This window comes from Protomyctophum parallelum, assembly GCF_964188405.1.
Source record: "Protomyctophum parallelum genome assembly, chromosome: 8".
NCBI classification, from domain to species: Eukaryota; Metazoa; Chordata; class Actinopteri; order Myctophiformes; family Myctophidae; genus Protomyctophum; species Protomyctophum parallelum.
In genome coordinates this window covers 52056892-52081891 of record NC_139703.1, presented here as the reverse complement: position 1 = coordinate 52081891, position 25000 = coordinate 52056892, and the positions used below count along the sequence as shown (strand labels likewise).

The window sequence follows — 25000 nt, the reverse complement described above, 5'->3', positions numbered from 1 at the left end:
GCGCTCCTGTCCTCACAGAGGTAAAGTGTGGAGCGGAGTGGAGTGACCAGGCCTGCGCTCCTGTCCTCACAGAGGTAAGTGTGGAGCGGAGTGGAGTGACCAGGCCTGCGCTCCTGTCCTCACAGAGGTAAGTGTGGAGCGGAGTGGAGTGACCAGGCCTGCGCTCCTGTCCTCACAGAGGTAAGTGTGGAGCGGAGTGGAGTGACCAGGCCTGCGCTCCTGTCCTCACAGAGGTAAGTGTGGAGCGGAGTGGAGTGACCAGGCCTGCGCTCCTGTCCTCACAGAGGTAAGTGTGGAGCGGAGTGGAGTGACCAGGCCTGCGCTCCTGTCCTCACAGAGGTAAGTGTGGAGCGGAGTGGAGTGACCAGGCCTGCGCTCCTGTCCTCACAGAGGTGAGTGTGGAGCGGAGTGGAGTGACCAGGCCTGCGCTCCTGTCCTCACAGAGGTAAAGTGTGGAGCGGAGTGGAGTGACCAGGCCTGCGCTCCTGTCCTCACAGAGGTAAGTGTGGAGCGGAGTGGAGTGACCAGGCCTGCGCTCCTGTCCTCACAGAGGAAAGTGTGGAGCGGAGTGGAGTGACCAGGCCTGCGCTCCTGTCCTCACAGAGGTAAAGTGTGGAGCGGAGTGGAGTGACCAGGCCTGCGCTCCTGTCCTCACAGAGGTAAGTGTGGAGCGGAGTGGAGTGACCAGGCCTGCGCTCCTGTCCTCACAGAGGTAAAGTGTGGAGCGGAGTGGAGTGACCAGGCCTGCGCTCCTGTCCTCACAGAGGTAAAGTGTGGAGCGGAGTGGAGTGACCAGGCCTGCGCTCCTGTCCTCACAGAGGTAAAGTGTGGAGCGGAGTGGAGTGACCAGGCCTGCGCTCCTGTCCTCACAGAGGTAAAGTGTGGAGCGGAGTGGAGTGACCAGGCCTGCGCTCCTGTCCTCACAGAGGTAAAGTGTGGAGCGGAGTGGAGTGACCAGGCCTGCGCTCCTGTCCTCACAGAGGTAAAGTGTGGAGCGGAGTGGAGTGACCAGGCCTGCGCTCCTGTCCTCACAGAGGTAAAGTGTGGAGCGGAGTGGAGTGACCAGGCCTGCGCTCCTGTCCTCACAGAGGTAAGTGTGGAGCGGAGTGGAGTGACCAGGCCTGCGCTCCTGTCCTCACAGAGGTAAAGTGTGGAGCGGAGTGGAGTGACCAGGCCTGCGCTCCTGTCCTCACAGAGGTAAAGTGTGGAGCGGAGTGGAGTGACCAGGCCTGCGCTCCTGTCCTCACAGAGGTAAAGTGTGGAGCGGAGTGGAGTGACCAGGCCTGCGCTCCTGTCCTCACAGAGGTAAAGTGTGGAGCGGAGTGGAGTGACCAGGCCTGCGCTCCTGTCCTCACAGAGGTAAAGTGTGGAGCGGAGTGGAGTGACCAGGCCTGCGCTCCTGTCCTCACAGAGGTAAAGTGTGGAGCGGAGTGGAGTGACCAGGCCTGCGCTCCTGTCCTCACAGAGGTAAAGTGTGGAGCGGAGTGGAGTGACCAGGCCTGCGCTCCTGTCCTCACAGAGGTAAGTGCGGAGCGGAGTGGAGTGACCAGGCCTGCGCTCCTGTCCTCACAGAGGTAAGTGCGGAGCGGAGTGGAGTGACCAGGCCTGCGCTCCTGTCCTCACAGAGGTAAGTGTGGAGCGGAGTGGAGTGACCAGGCCTGCGCTCCTGTCCTCACAGAGGTAAGTGTGGAGCGGAGTGGAGTGACCAGGCCTGCGCTCCTGTCCTCACAGAGGTAAGTGTGGAGCGGAGTGGAGTGACCAGGCCTGCGCTCCTGTCCTCACAGAGGTAAGTGTGGAGCGGAGTGGAGTGACCAGGCCTGCGCTCCTGTCCTCACAGAGGTAAGTGTGGAGCGGAGTGGAGTGACCAGGCCTGCGCTCCTGTCCTCACAGAGGTAAGTGTGGAGCGGAGTGGAGTGACCAGGCCTGCGCTCCTGTCCTCACAGAGGTAAGTGTGGAGCGGAGTGGAGTGACCAGGCCTGCGCTCCTGTCCTCACAGAGGTAAGTGTGGAGCGGAGTGGAGTGACCAGGCCTGCGCTCCTGTCCTCACAGAGGTAAAGTGTGGAGCGGAGTGGAGTGACCAGGCCTGCGCTCCTGTCCTCACAGAGGTAAAGTGTGGAGCGGAGTGGAGTGACCAGGCCTGCGCTCCTGTCCTCACAGAGGTAAAGTGTGGAGCGGAGTGGAGTGACCAGGCCTGCGCTCCTGTCCTCACAGAGGTAAAGTGTGGAGCGGAGTGGAGTGACCAGGCCTGCGCTCCTGTCCTCACAGAGGTAAAGTGTGGAGCGGAGTGGAGTGACCAGGCCTGCGCTCCTGTCCTCACAGAGGTAAAGTGTGGAGCGGAGTGGAGTGACCAGGCCTGCGCTCCTGTCCTCACAGAGGTAAAGTGTGGAGCGGAGTGGAGTGACCAGGCCTGCGCTCCTGTCCTCACAGAGGTAAGTGCGGAGCGGAGTGGAGTGACCAGGCCTGCGCTCCTGTCCTCACAGAGGTAAGTGCGGAGCGGAGTGGAGTGACCAGGCCTGCGCTCCTGTCCTCACAGAGGTAAGTGTGGAGCGGAGTGGAGTGACCAGGCCTGCGCTCCTGTCCTCACAGAGGTAAGTGTGGAGCGGAGTGGAGTGACCAGGCCTGCGCTCCTGTCCTCACAGAGGTAAGTGTGGAGCGGAGTGGAGTGACCAGGCCTGCGCTCCTGTCCTCACAGAGGTAAGTGTGGAGCGGAGTGGAGTGACCAGGCCTGCGCTCCTGTCCTCACAGAGGTAAGTGTGGAGCGGAGTGGAGTGACCAGGCCTGCGCTCCTGTCCTCACAGAGGTAAGTGTGGAGCGGAGTGGAGTGACCAGGCCTGCGCTCCTGTCCTCACAGAGGTAAGTGTGGAGCGGAGTGGAGTGACCAGGCCTGCGCTCCTGTCCTCACAGAGGTAAGTGTGGAGCGGAGTGGAGTGACCAGGCCTGCGCTCCTGTCCTCACAGAGGTAAGTGTGGAGCGGAGTGGAGTGACCAGGCCTGCGCTCCTGTCCTCACAGAGGTAAGTGTGGAGCGGAGTGGAGTGACCAGGCCTGCGCTCCTGTCCTCACAGAGGTAGAGCACATAATGCTGCACGCTTTCGGGTGGAAACCTTGTATGTCCAAAACCGTAACTTGCAATGGAAATTTGCAGGAATAGTGAGAATAGTTCACAATGCGACGCATTGTGAACTTGCTATTCTTTGCTACTTTTGCTTGACAATCTTAGGGCATTAAATGGGCAGTTGATGGAGATGCAAGGTTTCTGCCTGGCAGTGGCAATTCGATAAGTATGAACAATCGTTGCCAAACCAAACCAAAACTGTTCCCATGGATGCAATGTAGTTATAATTTAGTTACAAGTCACAATAAAAAGTATAATATGGAGGCCACTGTTCTCACTGGTTGCCGTTGTGTCGGTGTAGTTTTTCCCGAAGACTGCACCTTTCGACGGCGAGACGGAGCTGACTCTGTGTGGGTGGGAGTTTCAGTCTGAGCCACGGCCCGCCATCATCAACGACAGAACCCATGTGGTGAGAGTGGGGCGGACGCCCTGTGCTGTCCTCCCTGCAAAGAGCAACAGTGAACAGTGAGTCACAGAGACACATATCTGTGTTACTATACCTGGTTAGGACAGTGAACAGTGAGTAACAGAGACACATATCTGTGTTACTATACCTGGTTAGGACAGTGAACAGTGAACAGTGAGTAACAGAGACACATATCTGTGTTACTATACCTGGTTAGGACAGTGAACAGTGAACAGTGAGTAACAGAGACACATATCTGTGTTACTATACCTGGTTAGGACAGTGAACAGTGAACAGTGAGTAACAGAGACACATATCTGTGTTACTATACCTGGTTAGGACAGTGAACAGTGAGTAACAGAGACACATATCTGTGTTACTATACCTGGTTAGGACAGTGAACAGTGAACAGTGAGTAACAGAGACACATATCTGTGTTACTATACCTGCTTAGGACAGTGAACAGTGAACAGTGAGTAACAGAGACACATATCTGTGTTACTATACCTGCTTAGGACAGTGAACAGTGAACAGTGAGTAACAGAGACACATATCTGTGTTACTATACCTGCTTAGGACAGTGAACAGTGAACAGTGAGTAACAGAGACACATATCTGTGTTACTATACCTGGTTAGGACAGTGAACAGTGAACAGTGAGTAACAGAGACACATATCTGTGTTACTATACCTGGTTAGGACAGTGAACAGTGAGTAACAGAGACACATATCTGTGTTACTATACCTGGTTAGGACAGTGAACAGTGAGTAACAAAGACACATATCTGTGTTACTATACCTGGTTAGGACAGTGAACAGTGAACAGTGAGTAACAGAGACACATATCTGTGTTACTATACCTGGTTAGGACAGTGAACAGTGAACAGTGAGTAACAGAGACACATATCTGTATTACTATACCTGGTTAGGACAGTGAACAGTGAACAGTGAGTAACAGAGACACATATCTGTGTTACTATACCTGGTTAGGACAGTGAACAGTGAGTAACAGAGACACATATCTGTGTTACTATACCTGGTTAGGACAGTGAACAGTGAACAGTGAGTAACAGAGACACATATCTGTGTTACTATACCTGGTTAGGACAGTGAACAGTGAACAGTGAGTAACAGAGACACATATCTGTGTTACTATACCTGGTTAGGACAGTGAACAGTGAACAGTGAGTAACAGAGACACATATCTGTGTTACTATACCTGCTTAGGACAGTGAACAGTGAACAGTGAGTAACAGAGACACATATCTGTGTTACTATACCTGGTTAGGACAGTGAACAGTGAACAGTGAGTAACAGAGACACATATCTGTGTTACTATACCTGGTTAGGACAGTGAACAGTGAACAGTGAGTAACAGAGACACATATCTGTGTTACTATACCTGGTTAGGACAGTGAACAGTGAACAGTGAGTAACAGAGACACATATCTGTGTTACTATACCTGCTTAGGACAGTGAACAGTGAACAGTGAGTAACAGAGACACATATCTGTGTTACTATACCTGCTTAGGACAGTGAACAGTGAACAGTGAGTAACAGAGACACATATCTGTGTTACTATACCTGCTTAGGACAGTGAACAGTGAACAGTGAGTAACAGAGACACATATCTGTGTTACTATACCTGCTTAGGACAGTGAACAGTGAACAGTGAGTAACAGAGACACATATCTGTGTTACTATACCTGGTTAGGACAGTGAACAGTGAACAGTGAGTAACAGAGACACATATCTGTGTTACTATACCTGGTTAGGACAGTGAACAGTGAACAGTGAGTAACAGAGACACATATCTGTGTTACTATACCTGCTTAGGACAGTGAACAGTGAACAGTGAGTAACAGAGACACATATCTGTGTTACTATACCTGGTTAGGACAGTGAACAGTGAGTAACAGAGACACATATCTGTGTTACTATACCTGGTTAGGACAGTGAACAGTGAGTAACAGAGACACATATCTGTGTTACTATACCTGCTTAGGACAGTGAACAGTGAACAGTGAGTAACAGAGACACATATCTGTGTTACTATACCTGGTTAGGACAGTGAACAGTGAACAGTGAGTAACAGAGACACATATCTGTGTTACTATACCTGGTTAGGACAGTGAACAGTGAACAGTGAGTAACAGAGACACATATCTGTGTTACTGCACCTGGTTAGGACGATTTCATGAATACCATTTTAACCCATTCTGACCTGAGATCAGATTCATACGAGGTTTCCACTGGACACACACTGGTCTGATGAACCCATTCTGACCTGAGATCAGATTCTAAAAATGTCAGTCGCTCTTAGATTTTTCAAAAATAGCAGACCTACAAGCTCGTATCGCGCCACTCGGTGGCGCGATATGAGTTTGTAGATCTGCTATTTTTAAATAGCTAAAGCATAACATGATGCTGACACCAAAATGGGTGCCCCGTCAGAATGGGTTAAAACTTTGGGGGTCATTTTAACCCTAACGTGACGCTGAACATATTGCTGATCTACAACCTCATAACGCATGATCGTGCGCATCCTATCCTACCTTAGTAACCCAGGGAAGGTGCAAACTACAAATTCTACTATTTTAAATGCTATGTATGGTCATTCATTACACCAATGTCTGCGTATGTTGAGGCTTTTTGGGGGGTTTATTAAATTATCTACACTTTATATTACTACTTAGTAACTATTAGGCACTTTCTTACTTACTGTATTAGAACTTTTATGAACTTATTGCACTGTATGTTGTACACCAGAGCGTGGTATAGTCTGCCACGCCTTCACTGCTCACACACACATGTGACCAAAAACACCTCTGAATGTGACCCATACACTGTACCCATACACATCTGAATGTGACCCATACACTGTAGGTTAGTGTGTAAGCTTCAGCGGCAGGATAAAGCACCAACCCATCCTCTCAACATCACTGTGGAAGTACATGAAGAGAAGGCAGAGCAGCACTATTCCATCCAAGGACAAGCACACATGCAAGGCTTCTTATTTGTGGTGCGGTACCCTTTTCTGACATCCATCATATTACCTACTGTGACCTGCATGTTGCCTTTGTTCTTTATTGATGAGTGGATGAGGAAACTATTCAATGTACTAACACTACGTTTGACTGCGTTCCATTCAGGAGCCTATCATAACAAACATCCATCCCCACTATGGACCTAGAATCGGTGGTACGATGGTCACGCTGACAGGAAGTCATCTGAATTCGGGGGTGCAAAGAAGAGTTGTCATTGGTGGCAAAGACTGCGTTGTTCAAAGGTAAAGAGTATGAATAACACATTTACATTGGAGGTATAATGTGTTGTTGCAATGAGGTCTCTGCGATATCTTTATGTCTTTAACCCATTCTGACCTGAGATCAGATTCATACGAGGTTTCCGCCGGACACACACTGGTCTGATGAACCCATTCTGACCTGAGATCAGATTCATACGAGGTTTCCACTGGACACACACTGGTCTGATGAACCCATTCTGACCTGAGATCAGATTCTAAAAAATGTCAGTCGTTCTTCGATTTTTCAAAAATAGCAGACCTACAAGCTCGTAGCGCGCCACTCGGTGGTGCGCTATGAGCTTGTAGATCTGCTATTTTTCAATAGCTAAAGCATAACATGATGCCGACACCAAAATGGGTCCCCGTTCAGAATGGCTTAAGGGAAATGAGAATTAGGGGTAAACAATATTGGGGAAAAATTGACATTGCAATGTTTTTGTATTGGTATATATAAAAAGGTTACATAATGTCACCAGATATAATGCAGATCTGTATCAGTTTAAGTCATGATTGATGCATATATCTAGAATTATATGAAATAATTCCATAGGTCTGCCTGCCATGTTTTTACCCTGCTGTGTAGTTTTCAACCCGAACTGGAAAACATGATCATCCCGATCATGATCCGCATTCATGTGGACTGTGCTGTTTATCTTCCAGATTAGACATGGAAAGTGTTACAGGACAATGACTGTCCCTGTTTACCCTAGCTATCCTTTGCCCTGTCACTATTGCACGTGTGTATATTTGCGAACCCAGTGAGCACTAACTATGAGACCCTGCAGATCATGTCTGTCTGTCTGTGTGTCTGTCTGTCTGTCCCGCTGTGACACCACCCGCCCGCCACCAGGGGCACAGCTGTATCACACAAAACACACACACAACTTAACTTAAAAAAAAACTTAACTTAAAATGAAAAAGCTTAACTTTAAAAAAAAAACTTTAAAAACACTTAACTTCAAAAAACTTAACTTAAAAATAAAATCTTAAAAAAACATAAGAAAACTTAACTTAAAATAAAAACTTTAAAGACACTTCACTTCAAAAAACGTAACTTAAAATAAAAACTTAAAAACTTAAAAAAAACACAAAAAAACTTAACTTAAAAAAAACTTTAAAAACACTTAACTTAAAAAAAACTTAACTTAAAAATAAAATCTTAAAAAAACACAAAAAAGATAACTTTAAAAAGAAAACCTTAAAAAAGTATGTAATTTATTCTAATTGTTGTTATTGCCATTTACGAGCTGCGTTCGCTTCCCGCGTTTGCGCGTCTTACTTGTGTTATATTGTGCAGGTCTGGTGGGGATGCATCATCCATAGTGTGCCTCTCTCTCACCAGGTCTGGTGGGGATGCATCATCCATAGTGTGCCTCTCTCTGTGTAGGTCTGGTGGGGATGCATCATCCATAGTGTGCCTCTCTCTGTGTAGGTCTGGTGGGGACACATCATCCATAGTGTGCCTCTCTCTCTCTCTGTAGGTCTGGTGGGGATGCATCATCCATAGTGTGCCTCTCTCTCTCTGTGTAGGTCTGGTGGGGATGCATCATCCATAGTGTGCCTCTCTCTCTCTGTGTAGGTCTGGTGGGGATGCATCATCCATAGTGTGCCTCTCTCTCTCTGTGTAGGTCTGGTGGGGATGCATCATCCATAGTGTGCCTCTCTCTGTGTAGGTCTGGTGGGGACACATCATCCATAGTGTGCCTCTCTCTCTCTGTGTAGGTCTGGTGGGGATGCATCATCCATAGTGTGCCTCTCTCTGTGTAGGTCTGGTGGGGACGCATCATCCATAGTGTGCCTCTCTCTGTGTAGGTCTGGTGGGGATGCATCATCCATAGTGTGCCTCTCTCTGTGTAGGTCTGGTGGGGATGCATCATCCATAGTGTGCCTCTCTCTCTCTGTGTAGGTCTGGTGGGGATGCATCATCCATAGTGTGCCTCTCTCTGTGTAGGTCTGGTGGGGATGCATCATCCATAGTGTGCCTCTCTCTCTCTGTGTAGGTCTGGTGGGGACACATCATCCATAGTGTGCCTCTCTCTCTCTGTGTAGGTCTGGTGGGGATGCATCATCCATAGTGTGCCTCTCTCTCTCTGTGTAGGTCTGGTGGGGATGCATCATCCATAGTGTGCCTCTCTCTGTGTAGGTCTGGTGGGGACGCATCATCCATAGTGTGCCTCTCTCTGTGTAGGTCTGGTGGGGATGCATCATCCATAGTGTGCCTCTCTCTGTGTAGGTCTGGTGGGGACACATCATCCATAGTGTGCCTCTCTCTCTCTGTGTAGGTCTGGTGGGGACGCATCATCCATAGTGTGCCTCTCTCTCTCTGTGTAGGTCTGGTGGGGACACATCATCCATAGTGTGCCTCTCTCTCTCTGTGTAGGTCTGGTGGGGACGCATCATCCATAGTGTGCCTCTCTCTCTCTGTGTAGGTCTGGTGGGGATGCATCATCCATAGTGTGCCTCTCTCTCTCTGTGTAGGTCTGGTGGGGACGCATCATCCATAGTGTGCCTCTCTCTCTCTGTGTAGGTCTGGTGGGGATGCATCATCCATAGTGTGCCTCTCTCTCTCTGTGTAGGTCTGGTGGGGATGCATCATCCATAGTGTGCCTCTCTCTGTGTAGGTCTGGTGGGGACGCATCATCCATAGTGTGCCTCTCTCTGTGTAGGTCTGGTGGGGATGCATCATCCATAGTGTGCCTCTCTCTGTGTAGGTCTGGTGGGGATGCATCATCCATAGTGTGCCTCTCTCTCTCTGTGTAGGTCTGGTGGGGACGCATCATCCATAGTGTGCCTCTCTCTCTCTGTGTAGGTCTGGTGGGGATGCATCATCCATAGTGTGCCTCTCTCTGTGTAGGTCTGGTGGGGACGCATCATCCATAGTGTGCCTCTCTCTCTCTGTGTAGGTCTGGTGGGGACGCATCATCCATAGTGTGCCTCTCTCTGTGTAGGTCTGGTGGGGATGCATCATCCATAGTGTGCCTCTCTCTCTCTGTGTAGGTCTGGTGGGGATGCATCATCCATAGTGTGCCTCTCTCTCTCTGTGTAGGTCTGGTGGGGATGCATCATCCATAGTGTGCCTCTCTCTCTCTGTGTAGGTCTGGTGGGGACGCATCATCCATAGTGTGCCTCTCTCTCTCTGTGTAGGTCTGGTGGGGACGCATCATCCATAGTGTGCCTCTCTCTCTCTGTGTAGGTCTGGTGGGGACGCATCATCCATAGTGTGCCTCTCTCTCTCTGTGTAGGTCTGGTGGGGACACATCATCCATAGTGTGCCTCTCTCTGTGTAGGTCTGGTGGGGATGCATCATCCATAGTGTGCCTCTCTCTGTGTAGGTCTGGTGGGGACGCATCATCCATAGTGTGCCTCTCTCTCTCTGTGTAGGTCTGGTGGGGACGCATCATCCATAGTGTGCCTCTCTCTGTGTAGGTCTGGTGGGGATGCATCATCCATAGTGTGCCTCTCTCTCTCTGTGTAGGTCTGGTGGGGATGCATCATCCATAGTGTGCCTCTCTCTCTCTGTGTAGGTCTGGTGGGGATGCATCATCCATAGTGTGCCTCTCTCTGTGTAGGTCTGGTGGGGACACATCATCCATAGTGTGCCTCTCTCTCTCTGTGTAGGTCTGGTGGGGACGCATCATCCATAGTGTGCCTCTCTCTCTCTGTGTAGGTCTGGTGGGGACACATCATCCATAGTGTGCCTCTCTCTGTGTAGGTCTGGTGGGGACGCATCATCCATAGTGTGCCTCTCTCTCTCTGTGTAGGTCTGGTGGGGATGCATCATCCATAGTGTGCCTCTCTCTCTCTGTGTAGGTCTGGTGGGGATGCATCATCCATAGTGTGCCTCTCTCTCTCTGTGTAGGTCTGGTGGGGACACATCATCCATAGTGTGCCTCTCTCTGTGTAGGTCTGGTGGGGACACATCATCCATAGTGTGCCTCTCTCTGTGTAGGTCTGGTGGGGACGCATCATCCATAGTGTGCCTCTCTCTGTGTAGGTCTGGTGGGGATGCATCATCCATAGTGTGCCTCTCTCTCTCTGTGTAGGTCTGGTGGGGATACATCATCCATAGTGTGCCTCTCTCTGTGTAGGTCTGGTGGGGATGCATCATCCATAGTGTGCCTCTCTCTCTCTGTGTAGGTCTGGTGGGGATGCATCATCCATAGTGTGCCTCTCTCTCTCTGTGTAGGTCTGGTGGGGATGCATCATCCATAGTGTGCCTCTCTCTCTCTGTGTAGGTCTGGTGGGGACGCATCATCCATAGTGTGCCTCTCTCTCTCTGTGTAGGTCTGGTGGGGATGCATCATCCATAGTGTGCCTCTCTCTGTGTAGGTCTGGTGGGGACGCATCATCCATAGTGTGCCTCTCTCTCTCTGTGTAGGTCTGGTGGGGACGCATCATCCATAGTGTGCCTCTCTCTCTCTGTGTAGGTCTGGTGGGGACGCATCATCCATAGTGTGCCTCTCTCTGTGTAGGTCTGGTGGGGATGCATCATCCATAGTGTGCCTCTCTCTGTGTAGGTCTGGTGGGGACGCATCATCCATAGTGTGCCTCTCTCTCTCTGTGTAGGTCTGGTGGGGACGCATCATCCATAGTGTGCCTCTCTCTGTGTAGGTCTGGTGGGGATGCATCATCCATAGTGTGCCTCTCTCTCTCTGTGTAGGTCTGGTGGGGATGCATCATCCATAGTGTGCCTCTCTCTCTCTGTGTAGGTCTGGTGGGGATGCATCATCCATAGTGTGCCTCTCTCTGTGTAGGTCTGGTGGGGACACATCATCCATAGTGTGCCTCTCTCTCTCTGTGTAGGTCTGGTGGGGACACATCATCCATAGTGTGCCTCTCTCTCTGTGTAGGTCTGGTGGGGATGCATCATCCATAGTGTGCCTCTCTCTCTCTGTGTAGGTCTGGTGGGGATGCATCATCCATAGTGTGCCTCTCTCTCTCTGTGTAGGTCTGGTGGGGATGCATCATCCATAGTGTGCCTCTCTCTCTCTGTGTAGGTCTGGTGGGGATGCATCATCCATAGTGTGCCTCTCTCTGTGTAGGTCTGGTGGGGATGCATCATCCATAGTGTGCCTCTCTCTCTCTGTGTAGGTCTGGTGGGGACGCATCATCCATAGTGTGCCTCTCTCTGTGTAGGTCTGGTGGGGACACATCATCCATAGTGTGCCTCTCTCTGTGTAGGTCTGGTGGGGATGCATCATCCATAGTGTGCCTCTCTCTCTCTGTGTAGGTCTGGTGGGGACGCATCATCCATAGTGTGCCTCTCTCTGTGTAGGTCTGGTGGGGACACATCATCCATAGTGTGCCTCTCTCTCTCTGTGTAGGTCTGGTGGGGACACATCATCCATAGTGTGCCTCTCTCTCTCTGTGTAGGTCTGGTGGGGATGCATCATCCATAGTGTGCCTCTCTCTCTCTGTGTAGGTCTGGTGGGGATGCATCATCCATAGTGTGCCTCTCTCTGTCTGTGTAGGTCTGGTGGGGATGCATCATCCTTAGTGTGCCTCTCTCTGTGTAGGTCTGGTGGGGACACATCATCCATAGTGTGCCTCTCTCTGTGTAGGTCTGTTGGGGACACATCATCCATAGTGTGCCTCTCTCTGTGTAGGTCTGGTGGGGACACATCATCCATAGTGTGCCTCTCTCTCTCTGTGTAGGTCTGGTGGGGATGCATCATCCATAGTGTGCCTCTCTCTCTCTGTGTAGGTCTGGTGGGGATGCATCATCCATAGTGTGCCTCTCTCTGTCTGTGTAGGTCTGGTGGGGATGCATCATCCTTAGTGTGCCTCTCTCTCTCTGTGTAGGTCTGGTGGGGATGCATCATCCATAGTGTGCCTCTCTCTCTCTGTGTAGGTCTGGTGGGGATGCATCATCCATAGTGTGCCTCTCTCTCTCTGTGTAGGTCTGGTGGGGACGCATCATCCATAGTGTGCCTCTCTCTGTGTAGGTCTGTTGGGGACACATCATCCATAGTGTGCCTCTCTCTGTGTAGGTCTGTTGGGGACACATCATCCATAGTGTGCCTCTCTCTGTGTAGGTCTGTTGGGGACACATCATCCATAGTGTGCCTCTCTCTGTGTAGGTCTGGTGGGGATGCATCATCCATAGTGTGCCTCTCTCTCTGTGTAGGTCTGGTGGGGATGCATCATCCATAGTGTGCCTCTCTCTCTCTGTGTAGGTCTGGTGGGGATGCATCATCCATAGTGTGCCTCTCTCTCTCTGTGTAGGTCTGGTGGGGATGCATCATCCATAGTGTGCCTCTCTCTGTGTAGGTCTGGTGGGGATACATCATCCATAGTGTGCCTCTCTCTCTCTGTGTAGGTCTGGTGGGGACACATCATCCATAGTGTGCCTCTCTCTCTCTGTGTAGGTCTGGTGGGGACACATCATCCATAGTGTGCCTCTCTCTGTGCCCTGTCTGTGTAGGTCTGGTGGGGATGCATCATCCATAGTGTGCCTCTCTCTCTCTGTGTAGGTCTGGTGGGGACACATCATCCATAGTGTGCCTCTCTCTCTCTGTGTAGGTCTGGTGGGGATGCATCATCCATAGTGTGCCTCTCTCTCTCTGTGTAGGTCTGGTGGGGACACATCATCCATAGTGTGCCTCTCTCTGTGTAGGTCTGGTGGGGACACATCATCCATAGTGTGCCTCTCTCTCTCTGTGTAGGTCTGGTGGGGATACATCATCCATAGTGTGCCTCTCTCTCTCTGTGTAGGTCTGGTGGGGACACATCATCCATAGTGTGCCTCTCTCTGTGCCCTGTCTGTGTAGGTCTGGTGGGGATGCATCATCCATAGTGTGCCTCTCTCTCTCTGTGTAGGTCTGGTGGGGATGCATCATCCATAGTGTGCCTCTCTCTGTGCCCTGTCTGTGTAGGTCTGGTGGGGATGCATCATCCATAGTGTGCCTCTCTCTGTGTAGGTCTGGTGGGGATGCATCATCCATAGTGTGCCTCTCTCTGTGTAGGTCTGGTGGGGACACATCATCCATAGTGTGCCTCTCTCTCACCAGGTCTGGTGGGGACACATCATCCATAGTGTGCCTCTCTCTCACCAGGTCTGGTGGGGACACATCATCCATAGTGTGCCTCTCTCTGTGTAGGTCTGGTGGGGACGCATCATCCATAGTGTGCCTCTCTCTGTGTAGGTCTGGTGGGGACACATCATCCATAGTGTGCCTCTCTCTCTCTGTGTAGGTCTGGTGGGGACACATCATCCATAGTGTGCCTCTCTCTGTGTAGGTCTGGTGGGGACACATCATCCATAGTGTGCCTCTCTCTCTCTGTGTAGGTCTGGTGGGGACACATCATCCATAGTGTGCCTCTCTCTCTCTGTGTAGGTCTGGTGGGGATGCATCATCCATAGTGTGCCTCTCTCTCTCTGTGTAGGTCTGGTGGGGACACATCATCCATAGTGTGCCTCTCTCTCTCTGTGTAGGTCTGGTGGGGATGCATCATCCATAGTGTGCCTCTCTCTGTGTAGGTCTGGTGGGGATGCATCATCCATAGTGTGCCTCTCTCTCTCTGTGCAGGTCTGGTGGGGATACATCATCCATAGTGTGCCTCTCTCTCTCTCTGTAGGTCTGGTGGGGATGCATCATCCATAGTGTGCCTCTCTCTCTGTGCAGGTCTGGTGGGGATACATCATCCATAGTGTGCCTCTCTCTCTCTCTGTAGGTCTGGTGGGGATACATCATCCATAGTGTGCCTCTCTCTCTCTCTGTAGGTCTGGTGGGGATGCATCATCCATAGTGTGCCTCTCTCTGTGTAGGTCTGGTGGGGACACATCATCCATAGTGTGCCTCTCTCTCTCTGTGTAGGTCTGGTGGGGATGCATCATCCATAGTGTGCCTCTCTCTCTCTGTAGGTCTGGTGGGGATGCATCATCCATAGTGTGCCTCTCTCTCTCTGTGTAGGTCTGGTGGGGATGCATCATCCATAGTGTGCCTCTCTCTCTCTGTGTAGGTCTGGTGGGGACACATCATCCATAGTGTGCCTCTCTCTCTCTGTGTAGGTCTGGTGGGGACACATCATCCATAGTGTGCCTCTCTCTGTGCCCTGTCTGTGTAGGTCTGGTGGGGATGCATCATCCATAGTGTGCCTCTCTGTCTGTGTAGGTCTGGTGGGGATGCATCATCCATAGTGTGCCTCTCTCAACGCATGGAAGATGTGGGTGAGAAAACAGTGATGGTCCTCATTGACAGCTCTACAGTGGTCTACAACAAAACCTTTGTCTACAAAGAGAACCCCGTTATCAGCCGTGTGTCCCCTCTCTGCAGCTTCAGGAGGTAGGAACCCTAACCCCTAACCCCTAACCCCTAACCCCTAACCCCTAACCCTAACCCTAACCCCTAACCCCTAACCCTAACCCCTAACCTCTAACCCCTAACCCTAACCCCGTTATCAGCCGTGTGTCCCCTCAATGCAGCTTCAGGAGGTAGGAACCCTAACCCCTAACCCTAACCCCTAACCCCTAACCCCTAACCCCTAACCCCTAACCTCTAACCCCTAACCCCTAACCCTAACCCCGTTATCAGCCGTGTCTCCCCTCTCTGCAGCTTCAGGAGGTAGGAACCCTAACCCCTAACCTCTAACCCTTAACCCCTAACCCTAACCTCTAACCCCTAACCCCTAACCCTAACCCTTAACCCCTAACCCTAACCCCGTTATCAGCCGTGTCTCCCCTCTCTGCAGCTTCAGGCGGTAGGAAAACAATGCAAAGTCACATTATTTTCTATAGAAGTGTATAACGTTCGCTTCATGACATGATTCAATAATTGTCTCCTTTGAGCGACCACCATTGCAGTAAAATAAACTACTGCCTGCAAACAGACTTAATTAAGACATAATTCTGTTATTTGAAAGTTAATTTATCTGGTCAGTAAAACTTTAAATTAACTTTGAGATTTGGTGGTGTTGTCAGAAGCAACAGTGTTTTTGTGACATTAGTGCATAAAGCTACAAGCCAAGGCATAAAGTATAATGTCGCAGCTCAGTAAGAGTCCAACTGTCAAGGTAAATTCATTGTTTTGTTGGCCTGATAAATGAACTACAACATTATCATACTATAATTCTAACAATGTCTCTGTGTGTGTGTGTGTGTGTGTGTGTGTGTGTGTGTGTGTGTGTGTGTGTGTGTGTGTGTGTGTGTGTGTGTGTGTGTGTGTGTGTGTGTGTGTGTGTGTGTGTGTGTGTGTGAGTGTGTGTCTGTCTGTCAGAAACAATTTAACAAAGCATTATCTCCTCATTGCCTGCACCAATCGCTCACACTTTTCACACAGGCATTGACCATATGAATATGGAGGTCGTAACGGAGCCCTTTTTTCAATTTGACACATTAATGATTAATAATGAATTTATTAGTGAATTAAAAATGCGACCAGGGCGCAGTACCCCCCGCTCACAACGGGTAAGGACTAGTAGGTTATAATGAACCTTTTTGGACATAACTTTAAGTGTTTTCTTTATTCTCTCATAAAGTGGCTCCAGGCTGATGATTGAAGGCAGAAACCTAGACTCTGTGCACCACACTGTGGTGAAATACACGTCCCCCACCAATCAATCTCAGGTACGCTATTGAAAAACACATGAAAAATAGTCACTCCTCAAGCTCACAATGTGCTGTATAGTGATGTATTGTGAGCTAGTAGATCACAATGTGCTGTATAGTGATGTGTTGTGAGCTAGTAGATCACAGTGTGCTGTATAGTGATGTATTGTGAGCTAGTAGATCACAGTGTGCTGTATAGCGATGTATTGTGAGCTAGTAGCTCACAATGTGCTGTATAGTGATGTGTTGTGAGCTAGTAGATCACAGTGTGCTGTATAGTGATGTATTGTGAGCTAGTAGATCACAATGTGCTGTATAGTGATGTATTGTGAGCTAGTAGATCACAATGTGCTGTATAGTGATGTATTGTGAGCTAGTAGCTCACAATGTGCTGTATAGTGATGTGTTGTGAGCTAGTAGATCACAATGTGCTGTATAGTGATGTATTGTGAGCTAGTAGATCACAATGTGCTGTATAGTGATGTATTGTGAGCTAGTAGATCACAGTGTGCTGTATAGTGATGTATTGTGAGCTAGTAGATCACAGTGTGCTGTATAGTGATGTATTGTGAGCTAGTAGATCACAATGTGCTGTATAGTGATGTATTGTGAGCTAGTAGATCACAATGTGCTGTATAGTGATGTATTGTGAGCTAGTAGATCACAGTGTGCTGTATAGTGATGTATTGTGAGCTAGTAGATCACAATGTGCTGTATAGTGATGTATTGTGAGCTAGTAGATCACAATGTGCTGTATAGTGATGTATTGTGAGCTAGTAGATCACAATGTGCTGTATAGTGATGTATTGTGAGCTAGTAGATCACAGTGTGCTGTATAGTGATGTAGTGTGAGCTAGTAGATCACAATGTGCTGTATAGTGATGTATTGTGAGCTAGTAGATCACAATGTGCTGTATGGTGATGTATTGTGAGCTAGTAGATCACAATGTGCTGTATAGTGATGTATTGTGAGCTAGTAGATCACAATGTGCTGTATAGTGATGTATTGTGAGCTAGTAGATCACAATGTGCTGTATAGTGATGTATTGTGAGCTAGTAGATCACAATGTGCTGTATGGTGATGTATTGTGAGCTAGTAGATCACAATGTGCTGTATAGTGATGTATTGTGAGCTAGTAGATCACAATGTGCTGTATAGTGATGTATTGTGAGCTAGTAGATCACAATGTGCTGTATAGTGATGTATTGTGAGCTAGTAGATCACAATGTGCTGTATAGTGATGTATTGTGAGCTAGTAGATCACAATGTGCTGTATAGTGATGTATTGTGAGCTAGTAGATCACAATGTGCTGTATAGTGATGTATTGTGAGCTAGTAGATCACAATGTGCTGTATAGTGATGTATTGTGAGCTAGTAGATCACAATGTGCTGTACAGTGATGTATTGTGAGCTAGTAGCTCACAATGTGCTGTATAGTGATGTATTGTGAGCTAGTAGATCACAATGTGCTGTATAGTGATGTATTGTGAGCTAGTAGATCACAATGTGCTGTATGGTGATGTATTGTGAGCTAGTAGATCACAATGTGCTGTATAGTGATGTATTGTGAGCTAGTAGATCACAGTGTGCTGTATAGTGATGTATTGTGAGCTAGTAGATCACAATGTGCTGTATAGTGATGTATTGTGAGCTAGTAGATCACAATGTGCTGTATAGTGATGTATTGTGAGCTAGTAGATCACAATGTGCTGTATAGTGATGTATTGTGAGCTAGTAGATCACAATGTGCTGTATAGTGATGTATTGTGAGCTAGTAGATCACAATGTGCTGTATAGTGATGTATTGTGAGCTAGTAGATCACAATGTGCTGTATGGTGATGTATTGTGAGCTAGTAGATCACAATGTGCTGTATAGTGATGTGTTGTGAGCTAGTAGATCACAATGTGCTGTATAGTGATGTATTGTGAGCTAGTAGATCACAATGTGCTGTATAGTGATGTATTGTGAGCTAGTAGATCACAGTGTGCTGTATAGTGATGTATTGTGAGCTAGTAGATCACAGTGTGCTGTATAGTGATGTATTGTGAGCTAGTAGATCACAATGTGCTGTATAGTGATGTATTGTGAGCTAGTAGATCACAATGTGCTGTATAGTGATGTATTGTGAGCTAGTAGATCACAGTGTGCTGTATAGTGATGTATTGTGAGCTAGTAGATCACAATGTGCTGTATAGTGATGTATTGTGAGCTAGTAGATCACAATGTGCTGTATAGTGATGTATTGTGAGCTAGTAGATCACAATGTGCTGTATAGTGATGTATTGTGAGCTAGTAGATCACAGTGTGCTGTATAGTGATGTATTGTGAGCTAGTAGATCACAATGTGCTGTATAGTGATGTATTGTGAGCTAGTAGATCACAATGTGCTGTATAGTGATGTATTGTGAGCTAGTAGATCACAATGTGCTGTATAGTGATGTATTGTGAGCTAGTAGATCACAGTGTGCTGTATAGTGATGTATTGTGAGCTAGTAGATCACAATGTGCTGTATAGTGATGTATTGTGAGCTAGTAGATCACAATGTGCTGTATAGTGATGTATTGTGAGCTAGTAGATCACAATGTGCTGTATAGTGATGTATTGTGAGCTAGTAGATCACAATGTGCTGTATAGTGATGTATTGTGAGCTAGTAGATCACAATGTGCTGTATAGTGATGTAGTGTGAGCTAGTAGATCACAATGTGCTGTATAGTGATGTATTGTGAGCTAGTAGATCACAATGTGCTGTATAGTGATGTATTGTGAGCTAGTAGATCACAATGTGCTGTATAGTGATGTATTGTGAGCTAGTAGATCACAATGTGCTGTATAGTGATGTATTGTGAGCTAGTAGATCACAATGTGCTGTATAGTGATGTATAGTGAGCTAGTAGATCACAATGTGCTGTATAGTGATGTATTGTGAGCTAGTAGATCACAATGTGCTGTATAGTGATGTATTGTGAGCTAGTAGATCACAATGTGCTGTATAGTGATGTATTGTGAGCTAGTAGATCACAGTGTGCTGTATAGTGATGTATTGTGAGCTAGTAGATCACAATGTGCTGTATAGTGATGTATTGTGAGCTAGTAGATCACAATGTGCTGTATAGTGATGTATTGTGAGCTAGTAGATCACAATGTGCTGTATGGTGATGTATTGTGAGCTAGTAGATCACAATGTGCTGTATAGTGATGTATTGTGAGCTAGTAGATCACAATGTGCTGTATAGTGATGTAGTGTGAGCTAGTAGATCACAATGTGCTGTATAGTGATGTATTGTGAGCTAGTAGATCACAATGTGCTGTATAGTGATGTATTGTGAGCTAGTAGCTCACAATGTGCTGTATAGTGATGTATTGTGAGCTAGTAGCTCACAATGTGCTGTATAGTGATGTAGTGTGAGCTAGTAGATCACAATGTGCTGTATAGTGATGTATTGTGAGCTAGTAGATCACAATGTGCTTTATAGTGATGTATTGTGAGCTAGTAGATCACAGTGTGCTGTATAGTGATGTATTGTGAGCTAGTAGATCACAATGTGCTGTATAGTGATGTATTGTGAGCTAGTAGATCACAATGTGCTGTATAGTGATGTATTGTGAGCTAGTAGATCACAGTGTGCTGTATAGTGATGTATTGTGAGCTAGTAGCTCACAATGTGCTTTATAGTGATGTATTGTGAGCTAGTAGATCACAATGTGCTGTATAGTGATGTATTGTGAGCTAGTAGATCACAATGTGCTGTATAGTGATGTATTGTGAGCTAGTAGATCACAATGCGCTGTATGGTGATGTATTGTGAGCTAGTAGATCACAATGTGCTGTATAGTGATGTATTGTGAGCTAGTAGATCACAATGTGCTGTATAGTGATGTATTGTGAGCTAGTAGATCACAATGTGCTTTATAGTGATGTATTGTGAGCTAGTAGATCACAGTGTGCTGTATAGTGATGTATTGTGAGCTAGTAGATCACAATGTGCTGTATAGTGATGTATTGTGAGCTAGTAGATCACAGTGTGCTGTATAGTGATGTATTGTGAGCTAGTAGCTCACAATGTGCTGTATAGTGATGTATTGTGAGCTAGTAGATCACAATGTGCTGTATAGTGATGTATTGTGAGCTAGTAGATCACAGTGTGCTGTATAGTGATGTATTGTGAGCTAGTAGATCACAGTGTGCTGTATAGTGATGTATTGTGAGCTAGTAGATCACAGTGTGCTGTATAGTGATGTATTGTGAGCTAGTAGATCACAATGTGCTGTATAGTGATGTATAGTGAGCTAGTAGATCACAATGTGCTGTATAGTGATGTATTGTGAGCTAGTAGATCACAGTGTGCTGTATAGTGATGTATTGTGAGCTAGTAGATCACAGTGTGCTGTATAGTGATGTATTGTGAGCTAGTAGATCACAATGTGCTGTATAGTGATGTATTGTGAGCTAGTAGATCACAATGTGCTGTATAGTGATGTATTGTGAGCTAGTAGATCGGCTCATTTTGCGCGCACACAAAAAAAGGAAATGAAACAATTCTATAAAAAATATTATCATAGGGAACATCCTGGTGTTTTGATATCCTGCTACACTATGATTAGTTCTGCTATTCTATGAAAGATTATTCTACAACAACTGTCTTATAACATCTTTCTTTATATGTTCAGTGTGGTAGAAATAAAAATGTCTGTCTGTGAAAAAATTAATGTCAATAATCTTGTCTTTTGATCGTGCCTATTTGTTGTGATTATTTCCACTGTTTTCTAAACAGGTCACGCGGGTGTGCAGCCATACACTAAATGCTACGCACATGGAATGCTTAGCCCCGGTGTTCCCAGAAGATAAGCCAGACACAGGAAGCATGTCCTTTGACATGGACGGAGCACTGAACCTCTGGAGGACACGTTTTGACTACTACCCCGACTTCAAAGTCATTCCCTTTGAGAATGACAAAGTGTTGAAGCTCATCCCGGGCGTCAATGAAGTGTCACTGCATGTGCGTATATTCCCCCAGACAGTCCTTCGTCATTTTCAACTCATGTATGCCTCTAGTTTATAGGATTGAGGTTGTTCGTTTATTTTCCACACAGCCAGGCCAAGTTAACAGCAAATCTGCACAGTTTACATGCTGTAGCCAATATTTATTTTTTATTTATCTTTATTTAAAAAAATGTTTCCCAATTTAGTCGTGACACCAATTCCACCACATGTGTGTCATGCTGACTCATGTGGGGAGGGTGTAGACTATGTGACTGCTTCTTTTCACCTGACAGTGAGGTGTTTCACAGGGTGGACATAACGTTTATAACCCTAACCTGACAGTGAGGTGTTTCACAGGGTGGACATAACGTTTATAACCCTAACCTGACAGTGAGGTGTTCCACAGGGTGGACATAACGTTTATAACCCTAACCTGACAGTGAGGTGTTTCACAGGGTGGACATAACGTTTGTGGAGGAACATGCTCTCTCTCCTCTCTAGTCACTCTCTCTAGTCGAGTGACAGGGATCACCCCCCCATGAACACGGCCAGTTGTGTTTGTCGGAACATCCGCCCAAGCTAGAGAGAGGCCCCCCACAATATTATCCTATACCACCCGACGACTACAATCCATGCAGTAAATTATGGTGAAAAATAGCACAGTCGTGCACTTTTGATGGCACATTTCTACAGGACCAGTACATCGTTTTTATCCATATCGGTCCACTCATGTGATCTGATGACATCATAAGCAGAGATTTCAAGCTAATGGAAACTTACAGCCACTTCTCATCCAGGATTCTTAACATGCGACATTTGTGTGCATGGTTGTTGCCTCATTGTTGTTGAAATCTCTACTGGTGATGTAAACGGCAGATTGATGTAATCCGCAGATTAATGTAATGAATGTAATGAAACGCTAAAATCCTATAGTATAGTGAGACGAACCCCATATAAATATGGAAGTAAGGTGAACTTGTTTCTTTGAGGAAGTGTATGACGCAATCCCTCACTAACGGGTGGAAATGTTCTTCAAACTGTGTTCCCTGCAGCATCTGGAGCTTTGTAAATCCTTTGGTAAACTGTGTTCCCGGCAGCATCTGGAGCTTTGTAAATCCTTTGGTAAACTGTGCTCCCTGCAGCATCTGGAGCTTTGTAAATCCTTTGGTAAACTGTGTTCCCTGCAGCATCTGGAGCTTTGTAAATCCTTTGGTAAACTGTGTTCCCTGCAGCATCTGGAGCTGAACGCAGTGAACTTGTGCATGAAGATTGTCATGACCATCGGTGGCGTGGACTGTAACGTCCAGGTTCTGCTGAATGAACTGACCTGCAGAATCCCAAAGGCTCTGGTTGTCCCCAGTGAGGGACTGCCTGTCAAGGTAACGATCTGTCCCGTCAAATATCATGACTTCTGTGTGAAATGTACACAATAATAAATCATCAATCATGACTTAAAGCTGGAATACATAACTAACTAATAATTTATGTCCTCTCTGTGAAGTGCCAAACATTCTACTGCTGAGAATTTGCTGCTGATAACAGAAAACCTGTTTGGAGATATATTGCACTTTTGAGCTACATGCAATATACCACTTGTCAACCAGCATCTACATTTCTCAAAATAAGAGCAAGTAGAGTAGATCAACTATAATTCTTTATATTAATAATCAATATCATGTCTAATTCAACAGAAAAAGTTATTTCGAAATAGCTGATAGCTCATACCCTGAAGAAGGCAACCTGCTTCTGAAACGTTAGGTTTATTAAAAAGTGAAGCATCTTGACTACGAGCTGCGCGGCCTCTTTTCTCAAAGGTTCATCTCCTGTGGTCGGCACCTCGCCACTACTGGTGTTTCCCTTTGTTCTACAATAGCTGATAGTGAAATTAAATGTATTTAATATTCCCACCTATAATGACATGCCCAAGATAGCTGTCCAGCAATGGGGTTGCCAACCGCCCCTTTGAAATACGGAATTGTCTTTGTGTTTGGAAACTAAAAGACATGTGTGTCCCTTATTATTGAACTGATAAGGGACACATTTGTTCCTTATTTTTAGGAATCAATCAATGACACAGACACATCTTACAGCCCCACCCTCTAGTCTAGACTTAGTAAACTGGACCTGAGTTTTCTCTGTTTGTGGACCGTTTTTTTTTCTTGCCTACAACAAATATCTTTGCCAAAAAATTGCTGATCTACAAGAATGCAACGTAACGCATTGTGTGCTTGTATATCGGCTATTTTTGGCTATTGTTCACCCCAGAATATGGCTGCTGGGGGTCCAAGCTGGGGTCGTTAATGTAAAATGCCAAAACTGTACATATGTATTGTACAGTAAGATCTTATCTTTTTCTGGGTGTCCCTTATTTTAACTGCAGGCAGTTGGCCCGGCGTACACCCATAGACACCAGGGTTAATGTGGTTAAACTGAACTAACCCATAGACACCAGGGTTAATGTGGTTAAACTGAACTAACCCATAGACACCAGGGTTAATGTGGTTAAACTGAACTAACCCATAGACACCAGGGTTAATGTGGTTAAACTGAACTAACCCATAGACACCAGGGTTAATGTGGTTAAACTGAACTAACCCATAGACACCAGGGTTAATGTGGTTAAACTGAACTAACCCATAGACACCAGGGTTAATGTGGTTAAACTGAACTAACCCATAGACACCAGGGTTAATGTGGTTAAACTGAACTAACCCATAGACACCAGGGTTAATGTGGTTAAACTGTGATTGATGGAGTGCATTGCATTTCCCGGCTGCAGGTGTGCGTCAACGGGGAGGTGCATGACGTGGGCACGGTGGTGTATGAAGACAACAGTCGCACCATCATCGCGGGCATCGTGTTGGGCATCATCTGTGCTCTGGTAGTTGGTGCCGCCCTGGCATACATGGTCATGACTCATCTGAGGAGGAAGAAGAAAGGTACAAGAGGTATAAGAATGATCATTTAAAGGTTTTATGACATTCATTTTCATTTATTTTTCTTTTTAGGTTTTATGACCTCAATTACACCCAAAAAACCTGAACTTTGAACATTCAGTGGATTTTCTGTGGTCTGAAGTTTTCTTTGGGGTTTTTTGGGCCTTTTGAGCGACAATGAAAACAGGCAACACAGTGAAACAGTGACATCTGCTGGCAAATCCCATTGACATATATGGGATTTGCAGTAAGTGATGTCACTTACTGCCGGCAAATCAGAGCACCTGTTTGAGCCAGAAAACCCCAGATCACAGAAAATCTACTGAATGTTAAAAGTTCATGTTTTTTGGGTGCAATTGAGATTAGAAAACCTAAAAAAACAAGAACAATTCCAAAACCTTTTTTTTTTATGTCACAATCCCTTTAAAACCTTTTAGCCTCGATTACAATTAATTTAAAAAAAACATGCTAGTGTTAATAGCAGATCTACATGTACATGCTCACAAGTTCGAGTTGAAATATGCCACGTTGTGAGCTTGTAGAACAGCAATTGTAGTACAAAAGGAGTGTTTAATCAGAGTAATCGATTTAATTGATTATAACACATCTATTCAATTCGTTGATATGAAATACATTTTAAAAATGATTATTAAAAAAATGCTTCTCGATTATTCGATTAACCTACATGAGCAAGATTAAGTTGG

General features: G+C 46.6%; 1 protein-coding gene across 1 annotated transcript in view; it reads left to right on the top strand.

The window, feature by feature from the left end:
- The window catches only part of LOC310863082 (macrophage-stimulating protein receptor-like), a gene marked incomplete at its 3' end in the record, with an annotated part of 72833 nt that overhangs the window by 31884 nt on the left and 15949 nt on the right, over nt 1–25000 (top strand). Inside the window, exons 6-14 of the mRNA XM_083771205.1 lie at nt 3144–3148; nt 3415–3578; nt 6406–6541; nt 6672–6808; nt 14941–15111; nt 16304–16391; nt 21152–21376; nt 22593–22739; nt 24140–24308. Coding sequence (XP_083627331.1) covers nt 3144–3148; nt 3415–3578; nt 6406–6541; nt 6672–6808; nt 14941–15111; nt 16304–16391; nt 21152–21376; nt 22593–22739; nt 24140–24308 — 1242 coding nt within the window. The remainder of the gene's footprint in view (nt 1–3143; nt 3149–3414; nt 3579–6405; nt 6542–6671; nt 6809–14940; nt 15112–16303; nt 16392–21151; nt 21377–22592; nt 22740–24139; nt 24309–25000) is intronic.